The 21,868-nt window shown below is 41.3% G+C and overlaps 1 protein-coding gene across 1 annotated transcript in view; it reads left to right on the plus strand.

Moving 5' to 3' along the window:
- Positions 1-19,941: 19,941 nt before the first annotated feature.
- LOC115144747 (receptor-type tyrosine-protein phosphatase T-like) overlaps positions 19,942-21,868 on the plus strand; it is a 184,927-nt gene continuing 183,000 nt past the window's right edge. Inside the window, exon 1 of the mRNA XM_065021624.1 lies at positions 19,942-20,062. Within this exon, the coding sequence (XP_064877696.1) occupies positions 19,942-20,062 (121 nt within the window). The remainder of the gene's footprint in view (positions 20,063-21,868) is intronic.

Consider the following 21,868-nt stretch of genomic DNA (forward strand, 5'->3'; position numbering starts at 1 on the left):
CCTCAGGGCAAGTGCGGGGAGGAGGAACAGTGTGTACTGGACTGCCGAGTTGCACTATAGGCCTGGTGCGTGGTGCCGGCACTGGAGGTACCGGGCTGGGGACACGCACCTCAGGGCGTGCGAGGAGCAGGAACAGGGAGTACTGGATCCTGGAGGCGCACTGGTGGCCTGGTACGTGGTGCCGCCACTGGTGGTACCGGCCTGGAGACACGCACCTCGGGGTGAGTGCGGGGAGGAGGAACAGGGCATGCAGGGCTCTGGAGACGCACAGGAAGCCTTGTGCGTGGTGTTGGCACTGTTGTACTGGGCTGGGGACACACACCTCAGGGCGAGTGCGGGGAGCAGACACAGGACGTACTGGGCTTTGGAGGCGTACTGGAGGTCTGGAGTGTAAAGCTGACACAACCCGTCCTGGCTGGATGCTCATTCTATGCTCACTGGAGACACCGTGCACATCTCTGCATAACATGGTGCCTGACCAGTTACACGCTCCCCACGGTAAGCACGAGGAGTTGGCTCAGGTCTCCTATCTCCTCGTGCCTCCCCCCCCAAAAAAATATTGGGGCTGCCTCTCGGGCTTCCGTGCTAGCCGTGTACCCTTATAGGTTTGCCGTTCCTCCATTCTCCTGTATCCCTCCTAGCACTGTTCCAAAGAATCCCATGCAGGCTCTGGCACTCTCCCTGGTTCGATCGACCAACTCTCAATCTCCTCCCAGGTTGTTACCCATTCGTCCTTCTCCCGGGTCCATTTCTTCATTAAGAGCTGTTCCTCCCAATCACGCTGCTTGGTCCTTTAAAAAAAAAAAAAAAAAAAAACAGACCTTTATTTAACTAGGCAAGTCAGTTAAGAACAAATTTTTATTTTCAATGACAGCCTAGGAACAGTGGGTTAACTGCCTGTTCAGGGGCAGAACGACAGATTTGTACCTTGTCAGCTCGGGGGTTTGAACCTGCAACCTTCCGGTTACTAGTCCAACACTCTAACCACTAGGCTACCCTGCCGCCCTAAGGTGGGTTATTCTGTCACGATCATCGTAGAGAGGAGACCAAGGCGCAGCGTGATATGAATACATCTTCTATATTTAATGAAGAAAGAACACTAAATCAAACTTACAAAACAACAAACGTGACGCTATATATAAACAGTGCAGACACAGGCAACTAGACATAGACAATAACCCACGAAATACCCAAAGAAGATGGCTGCCTAAATATGGTTCCCAATCAGAGACAACGATAAACACCTGCCTCTAATTGAGAACCTAACTAGGCAACCATAAACATATATAAACACCTAGTTGATAAACAACCCCATAAACCTACAAAAAACCCTAGACAATACAAAAACAATAAAGATAACAAAGAATACTCAGGTCAGGGCATTACAGTGTTTAACATATTTTTCATTCCATTTATGTGCTCAGATAATACCAGATGTAAGCTCTGTAAACGTTGTAACAGATTGATGGGGGGAAAAAAAGAAAAGAAAAACTATTGAGACTTGGCTATCCAACGTATTTTGAATAACCCCTCATTCTACTGACTGGGGTCCTTTTGACCCTAGAGACATATTTCTGATCATAGCCCAAGGGTGGTTAATTCAATTCTTCAAATGTGTCATGACTTTGTCAATCAAATACATTTAAATCATTGTTTAATTTTTCTGTATCAAAATGGACTTAAAAAAAAAATCTAGTTCTTTGAGGTAATTTGGATGCCAGCCAAAAACACCTAATTCCACCTAAATAGGACCTTTATTTGAATCTAGGTTTCTCTGGAGACATACTGACACGTTACCAGAGGGTGGAGGGGGACCTGTACCAGTAATTATGAACAGATAGACAGATCACCAGCAGAGATATAGCTCTCCATGTACTCGCCTAAGATTGTACTTTTCTATATCACGTATCATATGGCTATGTACAAAACCAAAATTACCCTATTTTCGTGCATTTTAAAATCTGCCAAGGGTATAAATACTTGATAAAACTGCAATACAGAACTCAGCTATGCTCAGAAAGCTGTGTAGGTGAGTATTCCCCCCAAAAAGTAGTTATTGTAGATGTTACAAAGGTTAGCATCAGTGTCTTGTAGGCTATGTGTGGAAGACCAGGAGATGCTAAACGTATATACTTGTATGATCCGCTCATCGTCCCCTTATGCTATAGTTTGTACATCTCAATTTACAGTAGAAACCACATTTGTTAAATCAAGTCAGCCATATCAGCTATGTTTTTTTAAAGGCAGTAAATGAGGCTGAATCAACTGTTTCGCTGCCAGACAAGGCGCCTCTGATAGCCAGATGTAGCAGTGGTAAGGTGTTGGTACTGCTGTTGGGACTTTGCTGTTGGGATAGCTTTTTGTAGGCTTTATAAGTATGTACAGTTTGTGGGCACCATTTGTCACCATTATAGTGCAATTCGTGAATTGTTTAGTGTTGTGTATTGGCTTTGCTGGCATGTTTTCTATTTTGTTTGCTCCACCAAGATTTATTTACATGCTGAAATCGCCACTGTTTGTAACTTATTTTGTACATAATGTTGTAGCTACGGTCTCTTATGCCCGAAAAGAGCTTCTAGATATCAGAACAGCGATTACTCACCTCGACCTTGAAGTTTTTTTCTTTAATGAATCCGACGCAAAGGATATACCTTTTCTCCGAGACGTGGTCCAAATCGGTGGCAGTTGGTTAGAGCGTGGTTAACCTAGTGGTTAGAGCGTTGGACTAGTAATCGAAAGGTTGCAAGATAGAATCCCCGAGCTGACAAGGTAAAAATCTGTCGTTCTGCCCCGGTGCAAGGCAGTAAACCCACTGTTCCTAGGCCGTCATTGAAAATAAGAATTTGTTCTTAACTGACTTGCCTAGTAAAATAAATAAAAAAGAATAAAATCCCTGTCATTTGCGTGAAGAAAAGACATGGGCCGGAGAACAGGGTAGTAGAATGGTCCCACTTCAATTCACTTTTCTAGATTGTCCGGGAGGTGAGCTTCTCGTCTCTACCTTGTGTTGAGATTTCAGAATTCAAACCACTTTGTACATGACCTGTAGCTACACGCCTTCCTGGTCTCATATGTTAATTCTTAACACACAGTTTTATATAGCTCATTCAAAAGGGGTGGTTCGTGAGGCTGACACGCTCTCTTATCTCACTCAAGGGGCAGTGACTTCTCACTTGTACAAAGTTATAGAAACAAATGTATCTTATAGTATCTAAAATCACATGCCTCTCTTAACAAAAACACTTTCATAATTTTTCATATTTCATACACAACGTAGAGGATGGAGATGTCGTACATGTAGTATATATATTTTTCAAGTTACAGTATTTCCTTTATAACATTTTTAATGACATAACAAAATAACAACCGAAATTACATTATTATTCTTTAGATCGGCTCTAACCATTCCTCACGTACTACGTTAGAAACATTGTTACAGTATTCGCTTTAGAACGTGTTAGAGTTTCGGCAGGAGAACGTCTGTGAAACAAAGGCACATTCCTGTGTGAATTTGGAGAGGGAGATAGCTGAAAAGGTTTGAACTGTCAAACCCAACCCCCTCTGTGGGTGAGAGAGGATCTGATCTGACCCATCTGAATCCTCACAGGACAGTCTTTACAATGACAAGAGTGTGCAAAGCTGTCATCAAGGCAACTTATATATATATATATATTATACTCCGGACTTCGACATTGATTGTCCTAATATTTCTTCATTCCTGTGCATTGTTAGATATTACTGCACTGTTGGAGCTAGGAACACAAGCTTTTCACTAGACCCACAATAACATCTGTTAAATATGTGTATGCAATTCCCAGGCATTCTCCCATCCAAGTTCAGGGTGTTATGGCCACAAATCAAATTGTATTTGTCACATGCACCGAATACACAAGTTTGTTGTATTCGGTGCATGTGACAAATACAATTTGATTTGTGGCCATAACACCCTGAACTTGGATGGGAGAATGCCTGGGAATTGCATACACATATTTAACAGATGTTATTGTGGGTCTAGTGAAAAGCTTGTGTTCGTGAAATGCTTATTTAACCGGTGCTGCACCGCTATAACTCAGTGTTGTGTGTGATTTTTTATTTTACTAGGCAAGTCAGTTAAGAACAAATTCTTATTTTCAATAACGGCTTAGGAACAGTGGGTTAACTGCCTGTTCAGGGGCAGAATTTGTACCTTGTCAGCTCGGGGATTCAAACTTTTGATGCACTATGAGAGGTAGGCAACCTTTAGATGTGGACTTTGGAGATCCAACGCTCATCAACCACTAGGCTGCATCCTGCATCTGCATCCAAAAGGAAATAAAAACATGTGGACTTTGGAATGAGTGTCAAAATGATTTTTGAATACAAAAATCAGCCTCTCCTTATTCACTTTTTACTGATCCTGCATCTGCATCCAAAAGGAAATGAAACATTTGTAGAGCACATATGTTCCACGAATCGTCTCCTCTTTCTACAACAGATGCACAATAGGAGGGACTGGGATCATTCGAGGAGCTAGCCATCGTTCACACATACAATAGCCTGCTAATACCTTAGCTAGCTAATAACCACATGTTGAATTCAGAATGTTGATATCATCCTAAAAAGTACAATTACAAGTGCATCTTAACAATACCATCCACTTATGAGTAACCTCTAAATATACAACATTATTCATGAACAAAACACTGTGTGTATGACTTTGTGCTTAAAATAATCAAACTTTTCTGAAGATGACAGAAAAGCGTGCCTACCTCTCATAGTGCATCAAAATGATTTGAGCACAAGCACGCAGGGCAAAACGTAAGTACACACTCCCCTACTCCCAGGATGCAGGCATGCATAATAACAAATCAACATGACATATTCATATATGAACCTGGTGAAATTCACAGGGTACTTTAACAACTGTTACACTTACAACCAAGTAACCAAAAATGCAGTTCAAGAAGTAGAGTTGAGAAAATGTTTACTAAATAAAATAACAATAAAATATCAAAACGATAACGAGGCTATATACAGGGGGTACTGGTACCGAGTCAATGTGCAGAGGTACAGGTTAGTCGAGGTAATATGTACATGTACAGTAGGTAGGGGTAAAGTGACTTTGCATAGATAATAAATAGCGAGTAGCAGCAGTGTAAAAACAAGGAGGGTCAATGTATATAGTCAGGGTGGCATGTTTATTAGTTGTTCAGCAGTCTTATGGCTTGGAAGCGTATGACAAACGGTTTTCCTACTAATTATTTGCCTCATTTTGAAATCTTACTGTGTTTTCAAGCCAAATCTAAGATGCATTGAGGTAGCCAACTAACTTCAGCTAGCCTGCTTCGCTAGAATTATAGTGATAATGATTAGCTTTCAAAATATACATACTCAGATACATAATCAGCAGTCTCTAGCTATACTCACAACCACTGGTCGCGGGTATGATCGTTGTCAGCCTGCAGAAGTGGTAGCGTCGGATGCGATCTTACCATCTAGCAAGACTGTGGGAACTGCATTGGCAGTATGGAGCACATCTTCACAAGGTTGAAGTTGGGAGACAGCTAACAAAGCTAGCGTTACTTGTGCAGACTCAGGGACCGAACATTTCCAATCACCTATTGCATATGGTAGGGTCCTTGCAAAGGATATGCACTGCCAACTACTACTAATTATACTGCTACTGCTACTACTACTACTACACTAACTCCAATAATAATCAAACTCGAATCTAGTGGATACTATGCCAGTACTAAAACGATACTGAATATGCTAATTAATGGAAAATCCGTAAAAGGCTGTTCACTCGGTCTCAAAGAGACTTGCATGTGGAACTTGGCCTTTATACTGTGTTTGGGCAAAAGGTGGCATGGATAGTTGACATATTTTTAATCCAAACCCAACCTTAATTTACTCGTTGTGATGCACTGAGGTACCAGAATTATCATATTTACACTTTGTAGTCAATTGACACTAGAATAAATGTTTTCAAAGGGATTTGTAGGTTTGACATACATTTTTATTTAACTGTAATAAACTGTAATTTTGATAAAATAAGTCTTTCAGATAACATTGTTTAAATGTCTTATGATGTTTTGATGAGAATTAATTTGATATTTTGCTATGATTGTTGCTTTTTCCAATAGTTTTATATGACCCCAGTTGGTTATCCATGCATGTAAAATATGTTGGTAGTAATGAAGGATAACAAAGTCTTTTCAATTCACACATATTTTTATAAATCCTCCAACTCCACATAGCCTTAGCTGACTGATAAAATGTGAAAACGAGATGTAATACTCACAGAGGATTTTTTTTAAATCAATGTGATTATTTGAAAAAGCAAATTGTCTAATGCCTGTCATATTTGGTTTAATAATTTGCCCTAATCCAGCGAAGGCTTGTCACTCAAACTCAGTGAATTGGTCAAATAATGGATTTTACTGCCTGGAGTGACATATTTTTTCCTCCTCCTCTGCTAGCCCGGAATCATCCTAAAAAAGTGCTTGACAGTTTGTCACTGCCTTATTGTACTAGAGGGGCAAAAGGCAAAGCTCAGCTGTCACTTTGTTTAAGTGATGTACTCCTGTTATTTAAGCCTTGTCAGCTTGCCTGATGAAGCTTGGAGTATATATATAGCCTTGCACTGGTCACCTCCCCACTCTTCTGTCTGTCTGCTCGTTTATCCAAGACGCTGTTGAGCTTTCTTTGCAGAGCAAGAAAATGAGAAACAGGTAAAAAATTGAAAATGAGCTTTGGAAAAGTTAGTTCAGTAGTGTTATTGTTATGATTGACAGTCTGATGTTGGGTGTGTCTTGTCCTGGGATACTCAGTCAGTGTCATGATTACCCTGGAGGTTTTGTCTAGTTCCCAGTTTGTCCCAGGGACTCCCCCAAGGACTTATTTAGGAAGTTATTTGGACGTTGCGTCATGATCCCCTGATTGTCCCAGGTCCCAAACCATTATAAGTAAAGTGGCATCGGGGTTTTAAGGTAAGTGGTACACTGTTCAGCTAAAATAGTGTAAAAATCTCTAAACAATGACAATGATATTTGACATGATCACTTAGTACACATTTTTCAACATGACCCCATCTGGTATTTGAATGTACAACCTCTGGATTTTGGGTATTCTGTTCTTTCTGCTGTGCCACAAAGTCTGCAGAATTTCAGAAGTCCACTACACATTCATTACCTATAATACATATTTGCACTTAACAAAATAGTGCCATCTGCACTAAATCTGCACTAATTATCAGTTAATCTATGGAGCAAAAAGTACATTATATTCTTTAGGAATATAGTGAAGTAAAAGTAGTCAAAAATATAAATAGTACAGTGAAGTACAGATAACAAAAAAATGACTTAAGTTGTACTTTAAATTATGTTTACTTAAGTATTTTACACCACTGCAAATTGTGTCAAATATGTAAGTTGAAAACATTGTTAAAAGCTCTGTTTGTTTGTGTGTGTGTCTCTACAGTGGTTCATGCTTTAAAAGTTGCAGCCTACTGCAGCACAGCTTACGTCGTGCGCAGAATTCTATGGCATGTTATTTAAGTGCCAACCTCTGGTACCATGCTAGTTAGTGCTAGTTTGACCACCAAAGGGCATCTTTGAGAAGCATTTGATAGCCTTCAATAGTGGCTGTACTAGAGAATTTAAAACCTTTTTTTGTAGAACATAGTATATGGGACTGATTTTAAGAAATGTTGCTTAATTAATTTGATAAATATTATGGTGTATCTATTCCACGAAAAACAAAAATCCCTCTGGGTTTCGTTAGGATGGAAAGGAAATTATGGCGCTGTAGGAAAATATGGTGCTGTACAACATGACAGTCGGGAGTACAGGGTTCAATTCCCCGATGGGGAGGAAGGAGTAGGCTGTCCTTGTAAATAAGAATTTGTTCTTAAACTGACTTGCCTAGTTAAATAAAGGTTATACTAAGAGCATAACATTTCTACACCATAATTGTAGTCTAACCAATACCCAAACGGATATTCAGTCAAAATAAAAAATCTCATTGATTTATCAAGACCAGTCCCCATGCTCAAATCAAATCAAATCAAATTTTATTTGTCACATACACATGGTTAGCAGATGTTAGTGCGAGTGTAGCGAAATATTTGTGCTTCTAGTTCCGACAATGCAGTAATAACCAACAAGTAATCTAGCTAACAATTCCAAAACTACTACCTTATAGACACAAGTGTAAGGGGATAAAGAATATGTACATAAAGATATATGAATGAGTGATGGTACAGAGCGGCATAGGCAAGATACAGTAGATGGTATTGAGTGCAGTATATACATATGAGATGAGTATGTAAACAAAGTGGCATAGTTTAAAGTGGCTAGTGATACATGTATTACATAAGGATGCAGTAGATGATATAGAGTACAGTATATACATATACATATGAGATGAATAATGTAGGGTATGTAAACATTATATTAAACCATTATTAAAGTGGCTGGAGTTGAGTCAGTGTGTTGGCAGCAGCCACTCAATGTTAGTGGTGGCTGTTTAACAGTCTGATGGCCTTGAGATAGAAGCTGTTTTTCAGTCTCTCGGTCCCAGCTTTGATGCACCTGTACTGACTTCGCCTTCTGGATGATAGCGGGGTGAACAGAATTTCTTCAGCATCCTGAGGTTGAAGAGGCGCTGCTGCGCCTTCTTCACAATGCTGTCTGTGTGGGTGGACCAATTCAGTTTGTCTGTGATGTGTACCCCAGTGTTGAGGATCGAGGAACTTAAAGTACCCAGTTACTACCCTCTCCACTACTGTTCCATCGATGTGGATAGGGGTGTTCCTCTCTGCTGTTTCCTGAAGTCCACAATCATCTCCTTAGTTTTGTTGACGTTGAGTGTGAGGTTATTTTCCTGACACCACACTCCGAGGGCCCCTCACCTCCTCCCTGTAGGCCGCCTCGTCGTTGTTGGTAATCAAGCCTGGGGGCGGCTCCAGGAAGTCCAGTACCCAGTTGCACAGGGCGGGCTCGAGACCCAGAGTCCCTCTCTTGGAGGGCACTTGGTGTTACCACTGTTGTGTCGTCCACAAACTGATGATTGAGTTGGAGGCGTGCGTGGCCACGCAGTCGTGACCGCTGGCTGAACAGGGAGTACAAGGAGAGGGCTCAGAACGCACCCCCGCTATTGTGGGGCCCATTCAGTGTTGAGGATCGGCGGGGTGGAACCATCAGATGTTGTTGCCTAACCTCAGGTCCACCTGGGGGCGGCCCGTCACCACTGGTGTCCCCAAGTCCAGTACCCAGTTGCACAGGACCAGGTGGGGTCCGAGACCACAGAGTCTCGGGAAGCTTGATGACTCGCCAGCTTTGGAGGGCACTATGGTGTTAAATGCGGAGCTGTAGTCGATGAACAGCATCCTCCAGGCACTCTCCCGTCTGGACATAGGTATTCCTCTTGTCCAGATGGGTTAGGGCAGTGTGGTTGAGATTGCATTGTCTGTGGACCCCGCTCAGCCCAGTCAAAACTTTGGGCCCCCCAATGGTGGAAGACAAATTGGAGACACCTGGGTCTTTAAGGAATACCTAGTATCAGGTAGGGTGGAGGTGGGTGAATATGGTCCTTGACTAGTCAGCATTCTCAAAGCACTTCATGATGACATTGTCTGTGGAAGTGAGTACTACGGTGTCAGGTAGTGGAGGTGATGGTCCTGACTAGTCGATGACGGAAGTGAGTACTAGCTCTCACCACTGGTGTCCCCCAGGGCTCTGTTCTAGGCCCTCTCCTATCAGTTACCTTAGCTTTCTTGGGAACAGGAACAATGGTGGCCCTCTTGAAGCATGTGGGAACAACATACTGGGATAGGGATTGATTGAATATGTCCGTAAACACACCAGCCAGCTGGTCTGCGCATGCTCTGAGGGCGCGGCTGGGGAAGCCGTCTGGGCCTGCAGCCTTGCGAGGGTTGACACGTTTAAATGTTTTCCTCACGTCGGCTGCAGTGAAGGAGATTCCGCATGTTTTAGTTGCGGGCAGTGTCAGTGGCACTGTATTGTCCTCAAAGCGGGCAAAAAAGTTATTTAGTCTGCCAGGGAGCAAGACATCCTGGTCCGTGATGGTGCTGGTTTTCTTTTTGTAATCCGTGATTGACTGTAGACCCTGCCACATACCTCTTGTGTCTGAGCCGTTGAATTGAGATTATACTTTGTCTCTATACTGACGCTTAGCTTGTTTGATTGCCTTGCGGAGGGAATAGTTACACTGTTTGTATTCGGTCATGTTTCCAGTCACCTTGCCCTGATTAAAAGCAGTGGTTCGCGCTTTCAGTTTCACGCGAATGCTGCCATCAATCCACGGTTTCTGGTTTGGGAATGTTTTAATCGTTGCTATGGGAACGACATCTTCAACACACGTTCTAATGAACTCGCACACCGAATCAGCGTATTCGTCAATGTTGTCGTCTGACGCAATACGGAACATATCCCAGTCCACGTGATGGAAGCAGTCTTGGAGTGTGGAATCAGATTGGTCGGACCAGCGTTGAACAGACCTCAGTGCGGGAGCTTCTTGTTTTAGTTTCTGTCTGAAGGCAGGGATCAACAAAATGGAGTCGTGGTCAGCTTTTCCGAGAGGAGGGCGGGGCAGGGCCTTATATGCGTCGCGGAAGTTGGAATAGCAATGATCCAAGGTTTTTCCAGCCCTGGTTGTGCAATCGATATGCTGATAAAATTTAGGGAGTCTTGTTTTCAGATTAGCCTTGTTAAAATCCCCAGCTACAATGAATGCAGCCTCCGGATATATGGATTCCAGTTTGCAAAGAGTCAAATAAAGTTCGTTCAGAGCCATCAATGTGTCTGCTTGGGGGGTAATATATACGGCTGTGATTATAATCGAAGAGAATTCCCTTGGTAGATAATGCGGTCTACATTTGATTGTGAGGAATTCTAAATCAGGTGAACAGAAGGACTTGAGTTCCTGTATGTTGTTGTGGCCACACCACGTCACGTTAACCATAAAGCATACGCCCCCGTCCCTCTTCTTACCAGAAAGATGTTTGTTTCTGTCGGCGCGATGCGTGGAGAAATCAGCTGGCTGCACCGTCTCCGATAGCGTCTCTCCAGTGAGCCATGTTTCCGTGAAGCAAAGAACGTTACAGTCTCTGATGTCCCTCTGGAATGCTACCCTTGCTCGGATTTCATCAACCTTGTTATCAAGAGACTGGACATTGGCGAGGAGAATGCTAGGGAGTGGTGCACGAGTGCCCGTCTCCGGAGTCTGACCAGAAGACCGCTTCGTTTTCCCCTTTTTCTAAGTAGTTTTTTGGGGTCGCCGGCTGGGATCCATTCTGTTGTCCTGTGTGAAAGGCAGAACGCAGGATCCGCTTCGCGAAAGTCATATTCTTGGTCGTACTGATGGTGAGTTGACGCTGCTCTTATGTTCAGTAGTTCTTCTCGGCTGTATGTAATGAAACCTAAGATGACCTGGGGTACCAATGTAAGAAATAACACGCAAAAAAAAAAATGCATAGTTTCCTAGGAACGCGAAGCGAGGCGGCCATCTCTGTCGGCGCCGGAAGTGTCTCAGAGCAGTGCGAAACGGTGCTAAAATAATTGTAGGCTATTGCTTCATATCCTATTGCTTCTATCTTCAATATGCTCTTTAAATAAATAAGACCTACACCACTTTTAACAGCACATTACTCAACTCTAGTGAGACTCATGCCACCTACGGTAGGCCTACAGTATATAACGAAAAATATGATGTGATTCTCCGCCAATAACTACATGTTGGAGGATTCTAAATGAAAACCAAAAGCCGCCTCATTTGTCTCCCGGTGGCGGCCGGCATGGGTATCTGTAGCAACGCATTTTGCATTGCCGTGACTTAGACAGCTGTGCCACTGGGGAGGCCCTGTATCAAAATACAGAGAGGTGTTGGTAAAGGTATATTGTCCTGCTAATTGCACATAATGGGCTATTATAATACTGTATATGGTGTCCAGGTGAGGATAACCAAAACATTTCTTTATTAAAGACTATCAGAAAGAATGTTGGTACTTATTTATTTGGATCCAAAGCCATGAATGAGTGAGTCACTCAGCTTTGTGTAGGTGCCGCTATATGACTGTGCCATCAACTTGATAATATATAACGATAAGTGAGCGATTGTAATCTGAATAAAGTTTTCGAGGGAGAGAAACACTGGGCCAATTGTGCGCCACCCTGTGGAACTCCCAACCACGGTCGGATGTGATGCATAATAATACTTTTTGGGGTATTACTTGTTTTGTCTTTTCTGGTGGATTAAACTGAAATTGCAACCAATCACGGGCCGGTTATGATACAGCCAACCTAAATTAGAAATACATTTGACGATAGAATTCTCCCCCTGCCCTCCTTCTAGGCAAGCCCATTGTCCAACTACCTGCTAATAGCCATAATAGTGCTGTACAATGTAATCATTGTTTGAAACCGGTGTTTGAAAGAGTATTTTCCAGTAAGCAACAATTTGTTTACTTTCATTAGACAACTTGTTTCCAACATTTCTGTAATTCAGTGATATTTATTCCCATAGTAATTCGTCATGAATCCATAACTAAATAAACATTGTCATTTTAAAAGAGTATTTTTATTATTATTTTATTAACAAAGCATAAAGAGGCCATTATTAGTTACATTGTTTGAGTTTGAATGTGCAGACTGGCACTAAGAACAACGGGAACGTTTCCCTAGTCACCACCATTATTAATGCAATGTCCCTTAAAGTGCTGCCCCCTTCCTCCTCCTCCCTTTCCCATGGGCTAGGGCCATCTTCTGTGCACGGCTCTGCGACCCATCCTGTGCCCTCTGCCCTCGTGCCTTGAACCTTGTGCGATTTCAGTGGATACAGATGGTGAACTGCAAAGCAATCCCAATGTGCGCCACTCGGGAGCCATGACCTATATGACCAATAAATATTGTCCTGCTAATAACAGGGTCAATAATATATCTGTGAGAATATTCAAGGGGCTTTTATATAATTCTAAATGAATAATAATAATAATATCTTTGTTTAAAAAATAACAATATTTTGGCGATTATTTTGTTTTCAAATAACGTAAAATGAGCGAGAAAAAGGCCATTCTTGAACATGGGGTGAGACATTGTTACTAATTTGTAAAAAAAGCCAATTTGTTATTTAGAATGATTTATTTCTGTTTTTAAAGGGCAATAAACCAAAAACCCACAGTCATCTCATGGGTCGCCCAGTTGAGGGGGGCATGGGTATTGAACCAGCATCTGTAGCAACACAGCTTGCACTGCTATGCAGTAACAGAACATTGGGCAACTCAGGCGCTGTACAACGTGACCGGTCTGGAGCGGGCTACACTACTACAGTAAGAGCAAAATAATCCTAACAAAATGAAATACTAAAAACCTTAGTGTAGCAACAGTTTTAGTAAGTAATACTGAAGTTGTGCACAATTATCAGATTATATTTAGGTTTATGCCGCCCACTCATTGTCAGTTAGAGACACAGTAGGACCCAAAAGCATAATCAGTGCTCTAACGCCCTCTGTGCTGATCTGGAGCATTGAAGTGTTGACGCAGGGTACCGTACTAAACCACAAAGTACCACAGCATAATCGCAAAACTTTTAGTGGAGCAACCACTGTACCATTACCAAAAGACAAGAGCTGTGAATTGATCATTGATTCACCAATCAGGGCCTTGATGGACCACGTGCCTTGGGGAGAACGTTTCTTTGAGACCATCACGTGACGTCCCCGGGACAAACCGGGAACTAGACAAAAACTTCCAAGGTCCCTTTGAGAACGTTCCCAGAGGGACCATCACATGACGTCCTGTGAACTAGTCAAATGAAAGTCCTGGAACGTCCTAAAAAGGTCCTGACATGATCCTCAGTGACGTCCTGGGAACTTACAGGGAACTAGACAAAGGTCCCCTAGAGAACGTTCCCTTGGGACCATTATTGGATGTTCTCGGAACGTCAGAGGGATAATGTCATGCCAAAACTCTCAAGGGACTTAATGGGAACGTCACCGAATGTCCTCAGGACGTCCCTGTATGCTGGGATGGTTTGATCAAAGTTTATTTAACATGACCATTTGCAGTTCAAAATTATTTACCAAGATTGTTGTTGCCGTGGTAACTAATCTCCTCACTCTGAGGTCCATTTGGGGACCTATTTTAGAGATGGCTGAGGACTGGAAATAAAGGGATGGGGGGATATTGAGATAAGGGCAGGTAAAGAGAGAAAGGGACGGAGCAAGAGAAGCAGAGAGGGTGATGAACGATTGCAGCATCTGTGTGGCTGTGTGACAGGCCCTGAGCTACCATGTTGGCTCTGTATAAGATCCTTTTACGGACCCTTTCGCTAATAAAAGACTGACAGCCAGCCCTGAGTGCAGCACACACACAGATAGGACAATTATTTCTCTCAATGATAGATGTCGTTTCAGTGGTTGGTTTAGCGTTTCGCTAATAGCTTTTCTCCACACGAAGTCTGGGACGTAAATCCATCCACCCTATATATAGGGCTAGGTTTTCCTAACTTCATGTGAAATCCGAGTTTAAAGTTGATGGAGAGAAATAGCTTTATTTAATCAAATGCTATAATGGTGCTATAAGAACATACAGTAGGACTACTGGTAAAATGCACATGAGGGGGTACTTACGGGGTATGGTAACCCAAAAAGATTGAGACCCTCAACTGATCTTGTGGATGCCATTTGGAGCACAAATGCCTTTACTGCTTTAGGGGTCAGCAGTTTTTAAGTGTACACAGTATTATGACTGAAATGTCTGTATTTCTGAACCCTTTCCCCATTCCCATTCTTCTCTTGTGCCGTCTTGTTGTATTCCAGCCCCAAGTCCAGTGGAACGTGACAAGAGTGATGGACATCACTGTTTTGGACAATATAATTGAACAACTATGTCTGTCTCTGTCTTCTCAGGAAACCAAAATCAACTGTGTGAGACTGGCTACTAAAGGTATGAGAACTCTTCTTATATTTTCCATGCGTAGGAAGTAAATTACTTGATGCAATGAAATCAGAGATATACATGTTTAACAACGACTCGGCCCAATGAATGCAAATTGTATTGAGAGTGGTATATGTACACCTGCATAGGGGTAGACTTTCCCTATTTTAAAGGCATACGTGACCACAAGCCCCACAATCTTTTCAGTGTTGAACCTGCATGGTTTCGGTCTATACAGTCCAAGATTCTGTGCAGCTTTTCTTTTTCTCTCCATTCCACTTCTTTTCTTTTCTCCGAACCATCTTTATAAAAGAACACATTAAGGATCAGTAGTATCGTAGGACAACCTCCATTAATGTCATGGATGGTGACAAAAACTAAAAACGGGTTCACGCATTTCACCATTTAATTATTATGTTTGATTTCCTCCCATTTTCTTTTTAAGTTGCTGCTTATTTTTTTAGACATACATACAATTGTGCATTGACGATAATCTTCTTATTTAGTTGTCAATTTTCCTGTTTTCTTTTGTCTGTGTCAAACATTTATCCTCATCAGTGGGCTCTTTCCTTTCTTTTCTCTTACCATCCTTCTGTTATGAATTGAGCTCTTTACAGTGATTAGAGTCTATACTTGTAGACACACTGATTGTGTGTCTGCTTTGGAAAATACATGCATTTTAAACCTTGTGACCCTTCATCTGTTCAAGTACAAATACACGGCTTGATTATTTCAATATGAATGGATTTTATAGTTTTATACTTTATAGAATCGAATAATAATAATTGTTAACATGGGATTCTTGAGCTGCTTGTTCGCTAACACCAAGGAAATGTTGCTGAGATTGAGGCTGTCCTAATACGGACACCATAAAAGTTGAGGTCCAATTTTGGATCGAAACTGCCACTAAAGTTCAAACATATTTTTTGTTCTTTTCCATTTTTTACTCCATCTCCTTTTATCCTTCTTCCAGTCAGAATCAACAGTTAATACCAATGTTTGCATTCCAATGTCCCATTCACATGCACTGAGAATCAAACCTCTAAAATATTCCTCTGAAGTAGATTTTTAGAGCCGAAGATGCTATTAGAAGCACTTCTACTACTTGGCCTTTTTCCTTTAATGGAAGCTATCAGAAGTTTGTTGAAATTAATATATTCAACCATCTATATATACTGTATAATCATACTGCCCATAGTTTTCTTCAAGGTGTTTTAGCAATATTTCTTGATTTTTTTCCTACTACTGTGCTAAATGTGAAATTGAAACGATGAAGGCGACTTTTTTAGAAACCTTTTCTTTGTTTCTTTTTTCTCTCATGCATGCTGACCGGGAATTATAAACCTTGTTCTTAGTGGTAATAGGTAGGGGACAAAATACCACGCCGTACATACTTGTCATCCCCAGTGAAGGTGATTATTGCTCGATAGACAGATTTCTTTCTTCTGTTATTTTACAGACATTACTTTGGTTGTTCCCTCCTACTTCTTCTGTTTGTATTTTTTATTTTCTCTCTTTCCTCATCTTAATGCATTTGTTTGCATGTCTGGTCCACAAAAGTGTAGCTGGCTGTCATTGATTCCATTGAGACTAATGTAGATTGGTGCCATAAGTATGTATGGTTATCGTCCCTCTTATTATTGTCATTGTTTGTTTATTTAAAAATCCCTGACATTTGTTTGACCCATAGTTGTCTTGTAGTTTTGCTCATGGATGTATTAATCTTTTCGGCTGATTTGAATATGTATCTATTTTTCCGTTATACATTTGGTAGAAAAACAGATATAGACATGGCTTAAACACAAATATCTGACAAAAACTTGGTTATTTGCTTCTACCACGATCTCTTTATGATTGTCATTTTTCTTTTCTCGTGGCAAGAACATTATTTTGTACTTTTTTATCATCCAAGTGCCATATGCAAAAATTGTTCACTATAACTGTAAAGCAAGACGGTAAATTAAGTTATTCAGTTATCATGCCAAATTCTCAAATGTCTGAACTTTATTTTCAAATATTTAGGTCTGACTTACTACAAGGAACGCATACAGTGTAATTATTGCGTTTACAATAGGGATGAGTCAAGATAAGCTCTAGTATGTCTCTGAGCAAAACATCCAAAAGCTTGACACATTATGTCAACCCCCTCCCTTCCTTTCCAAATTGAGTCTGCATTTACTCACCCAAACATCCTCCATACAACTGTTGTGCAATCTGCCTATGCTCCACCCTCACTGTTTGTCACCGGTGCGCTCCCTGAATGGAAAATCATACCAGTTAGCTACTCTCCTGTCTGGCTAGATATAGACCAATGACCTGTGGTTGCAATGTCTATACACCCCATTTCTACACATCTTTGCCATAATCCACAAGGAATCATGTTCTAACCTTGTTCATCCATATATTGTCTGTGAATGTCAACTACCATTTAGATGTGCCATACAGATTTACACATTTAACATAGAGATTGTGTATGTAGAGTTTTTGCTTCTTGTGTCATGCTGTGTTGTGAGGAAATATGAGTTGCTTGCCATGTGTGTGCACTTCAAAAGGATGAGGTACAATACCTCCTCCCCCACCTCTCCCCTCTCCATAACTCCAAACCTTATCACAGAGTACAGCTTGCTTGCTCTTGATTCAGAGGAAATGCTGTTTTCTCCAATGGGGCTGGTGCCCATGTATATATGTGTTGCTTTGTGTCACTGTGTTTGGTGTTGCTTTACTTAGCATTGGAGCTTTGCTTTGGTACATGAAGATCTGACTGCATACACTTAACATGGTCAGGAAAGTCTGACCGTGTATAGTGTATGCAGACATCCCAACCCGGTATCTAGTCGGTAGACTTTGTGAGGTGTTGCCTTATGCTAAGTTTGCCATTATACACTTCGATGAGTTTCCATCTACCTCAATGTGTAGTGACAAAATGTTCAATGGCCGTGACTTAAATCCGAAAACGGTTGCTGGATATCACTTTCTGGTGTCTAGGGAAAAGAACATCCAGGTTAGATGAACAAGTTGGCAATAAAGACAGTGTGGAGAATGAACAGACAATTTTAATTGTACAGAATACATTTTATTGACATCTGTTTGGTATTTACCTTTGAGCACACCCAGCAAACAGGGGACATCCTAAGGACATTCGGCAACGTTCTCATTCGGTCGCTTTAAGGGTTTCGGCGAGACGTTATCCCACTGACATTCTAAGAATGTTCTAGGGAAATTACATTATCTTAGGGACCATAACAGTAAGTTCAGCACAGGTCCCAGTTGGTCGCAGTATAACATTATAATAAGGTATTTTGATGTCAATTAGGGAACATTATGAAAAGGTTCCTATTTGGTTCTGATAAGATGTGGGACATCCATGTGACATTCAATGACCACAAGGGGATGTTTCATGATGGTCAAGGGGAAGTCGCATGATGGTCCCAAGGGAAGTTCTTGGGGGACATTTGGCTAGTTCCATGTAAGTTATCAGGACATCATGTCAGGACCTGTTTAGGATGTTCTCAGGACTTTCATATTACTAGTCATTAGTATTTTATTAGGATCCCTATTAGCTACTGCTAAAGCAGCAGCTACTCTTCCTGGGGTCCACACAAACATAAAGCATGACATAATACATAACATTGATAGAGAAGTACAGCACAAGGACGTAACTACATACAGTTGAAGTAATTTTTCCAACAACTGTTTATAGACAGATTATTTCACTTATAATTCACAGTAAGTTTACATGCACTAAATTGACTGTGCCTTTAATAACCTCTTCGGGCTAGGGGGCAGTATTTTCACATCCGGATGAAAAGCGTGACCAAAGTAAACTGCCTGCTACTCAGGCCCAGAATCTAGGATATGCATGCAAATGGTGGAGTAGATAGAAAACACTCTAACGTTTCTAAAATGGTTTGAATAATGTCTGTGAGTATAACAGAACTGATATGGCAGGCGAAAACCTGAGAAAAATCCATCCAGGATTTTTTTTGTTAGAGGTAACAGTGTTTTCAATGGGATTTCTATGTGGATCTAGATTTCTAAGTGCACTTGCTTGCAGTTCCTATGGCTTCCACTGGATGTCAACAGTCTTTAGAAATTGGTTGATGTTTTTCCTTTGAGAAATGAAGAAGTAGGGCTATTCAGAACGAGGGTCGAGTCTAGTGTACTGTTTGTTAGGGGTGAGCGAACTGAAAGCCTGCTCCACTTTGTTTTCGTCCGGTATTGAACACAGTTTATCCCGTCTTAAACTTTATCGATTATTTACGTAAAAAAATAGCAAATGTTGTATTAGGAAAGTTGTTTGAAATGTTTGGAATAAGTTTACAGGTAACTTATTAGATATTTTGTAGTCGTGTTGCGCGAGTTGGAACCAGTGTTTTTCTGGATCAAACGTGCCAAATAAATGGACATTTTGGAGAAATAATGACGGAATATATCGAACAAATGGACCATTTGTGAAGTTTATGGGACGTATTGGAGTGCCAACAAAAGACGATCTTCAAAGGTAAGGCATGAATTATATCGTTATTTCTGCGTTTTGTGTTGCGCCTGGCGGGTTGAAATATGAATGTCATGTGTTTGTTTTGTGGAGTGCTATCCTCAGATAGTCGATTGGTTTGCTTTCGCCGTAAAACCTTTTTGAAATCTTACACGTTGGCTGGATTAACAACAAGTGTAGCTTTAATTAACCGTAACAGGTTTAAACAGCTTGGAAAATTCCAGAAAATGATGTCAGGGCTTTAGAAGCTTCTGATAGGCTAATTAACATCATTTGAGTCAATGGGAGGTGTTCCTGTGGATGTATTTCAAGGCCAACCTTCAAACTCAGTGCCTCTTTGCTTGACATCATGGAAAAATCAAGAAAAAGAAAAAAGATATCAGCCCCCCAAAAAAAATTGTAGACCTCCACAAGTCGGGATCTTACTTGGGAGGAATTTCTAAATGCCTGAAGCTACCACATTCATCTATTGTACAAACAATAGTACGTAAGTATAAACACCATGGGACCATGCAGCTGTCATACCGCTCAGGAAGGAGACACGTTCTGTCTCCTAAAGATGCACGTACTTTGGTGCAAATCAATCCCAAAACAACAGCAAACGACCCTGTGAAGGTGCTGAAGGAAACAGGTACAAAAGTATCTATATCCACAGTAAAACATATTATATATTGACATAAACTGAAAGGCCACTCAGCAAGGAAGAAGCCACTGCTCCAAAACCTCCATAAAAAAGCCAGACTATGGTTTGCAGCTACACATGGGGACAAAGATTGTACTTTTTGTAGTAATGTCCTCTGGTCTGATGAAACAAAAATAGAACTGTTTGGCCATAATGAACATCGTTATGTTTGGAGGAAAAAGGGGAGGCTTGCAATCCGAAGAAAACCATACCCAACCGTGAAGCACAGGGGTGGCAGCATCATGTTGTGGGGGTGCTTTGCTGCAGGAGGGACTGGTGCACTGGGTCTTCCACATGGATAATGATTTATTTCAACTTTTCTTTCTTTCATCACATTCCCAGGGGGTCAGAAGTTTACATACACTTAATTAGTATTTGGTAGCATTGCCTTTAAATTCTTAAACTTGGGTCAAACATTTCGGGTAGCCTTCCACAAGCTTCCCACATAAGTTGTGTGAGGCCCATTCCTCCTGACAGAGCTGGTGTAACTGAGTCAGGTTTGTAGGCCTCCTAGCTCGTACACACCTTTTCAGTTCTGCCCACACATTTTCTATGGGATTGAGGTCAGGGCTTTGTGATGGCCACTACAATACCTTGACTTTGTTCTTCTTAAGCCATTTTGCCACAACTTTGGAAGTATGCTTGGGGTCATTGTCCATTTGGAAGACCCATTTGCGACTGAGCTTTAACTTCCTGACTGATGCCTTGAGATGTTGCTTCAATATATCCACGTTATTTTCCTGCCTCATGATGCCATGTCATAATGGCCAAACAGTTCAATTTTTTCATCAGACCAGAGGACATTTCTCCAAAAAGTACGATCTTTGTCCCCATGTGCAGTTGCAAACCGTAGTCTGGCTTTTATATGGCGGTTTTGAAGCAGTGACTTCTTCCTTGCTGAGCAGCCTTTCAGGTTATGTCGATATAAGACTTGTTTTTACTGTGGATATAAATGCTTTTGTACCTGTTTCCTCCAGCATCTTCACAAGGTCCTTTGCTGTTGCTCTGGGATTGATTTACACTTTTCGCACGAAAGTACGTTCATCTCTAGGATACAGAACACATCTCCTTCCTGAGCGGTATAACGGATACGTTGTCCCATGGTTTTTACTTGCATACTATTGTTTGTACAGATGAGCGTGGTACCTTCAGGCGTTTGGAAATTGCTCCCAAGGAAGAACCAGACTTGTGGAGGTCTAAAAAAAAATTCTGAGGTCTTGGCTGATTTCTTTGGATTTTTTCCCATGATGTCAAGCGAAGAGGCACTAAGTTTGAAGGTAGGCCTTGAAATACATCCACAGGTACACCTCCAATTGACACAAATGATGTCAATTAGCCTATCAGAAGTGTCTAAATCCATGACATTTTCTGGAGCTTTCAAATCTGTTTAAAGGCAGTCAACTTGGTGTGTGTAAACATCTGACACACTGGAATTGTAATACAGTGAATTATAAGTGAAATAATAATAATCTGTCTGTAAACAATTGTTGGATAAATTACTTATGCCATGCACAAAGTAGATGCCCTAACCCACATGTCAAAACTACAGTTTGTTAATTAGGGAGGCTGCGAATTTTCGCAGCTTTTTGTTAAAAATCGCGCAACATTTCAGCGCCCTGCTACTCATGCCAGGAATATAGTATATGCATATGATTAGTATGTGTGGATAGGAAACACTCAGACGTTTCTAAAACTGGTTGAATCACGGCTGTGACTATAACAGAACGTGCGTTTCATCGAAAAGTGCAGGCAAAT

The sequence above is a fragment of the Oncorhynchus nerka genome, linkage group LG2 (genome assembly GCF_034236695.1).
Source record: "Oncorhynchus nerka isolate Pitt River linkage group LG2, Oner_Uvic_2.0, whole genome shotgun sequence".
In the NCBI taxonomy this organism is placed as follows: domain Eukaryota; kingdom Metazoa; phylum Chordata; class Actinopteri; order Salmoniformes; family Salmonidae; genus Oncorhynchus; species Oncorhynchus nerka.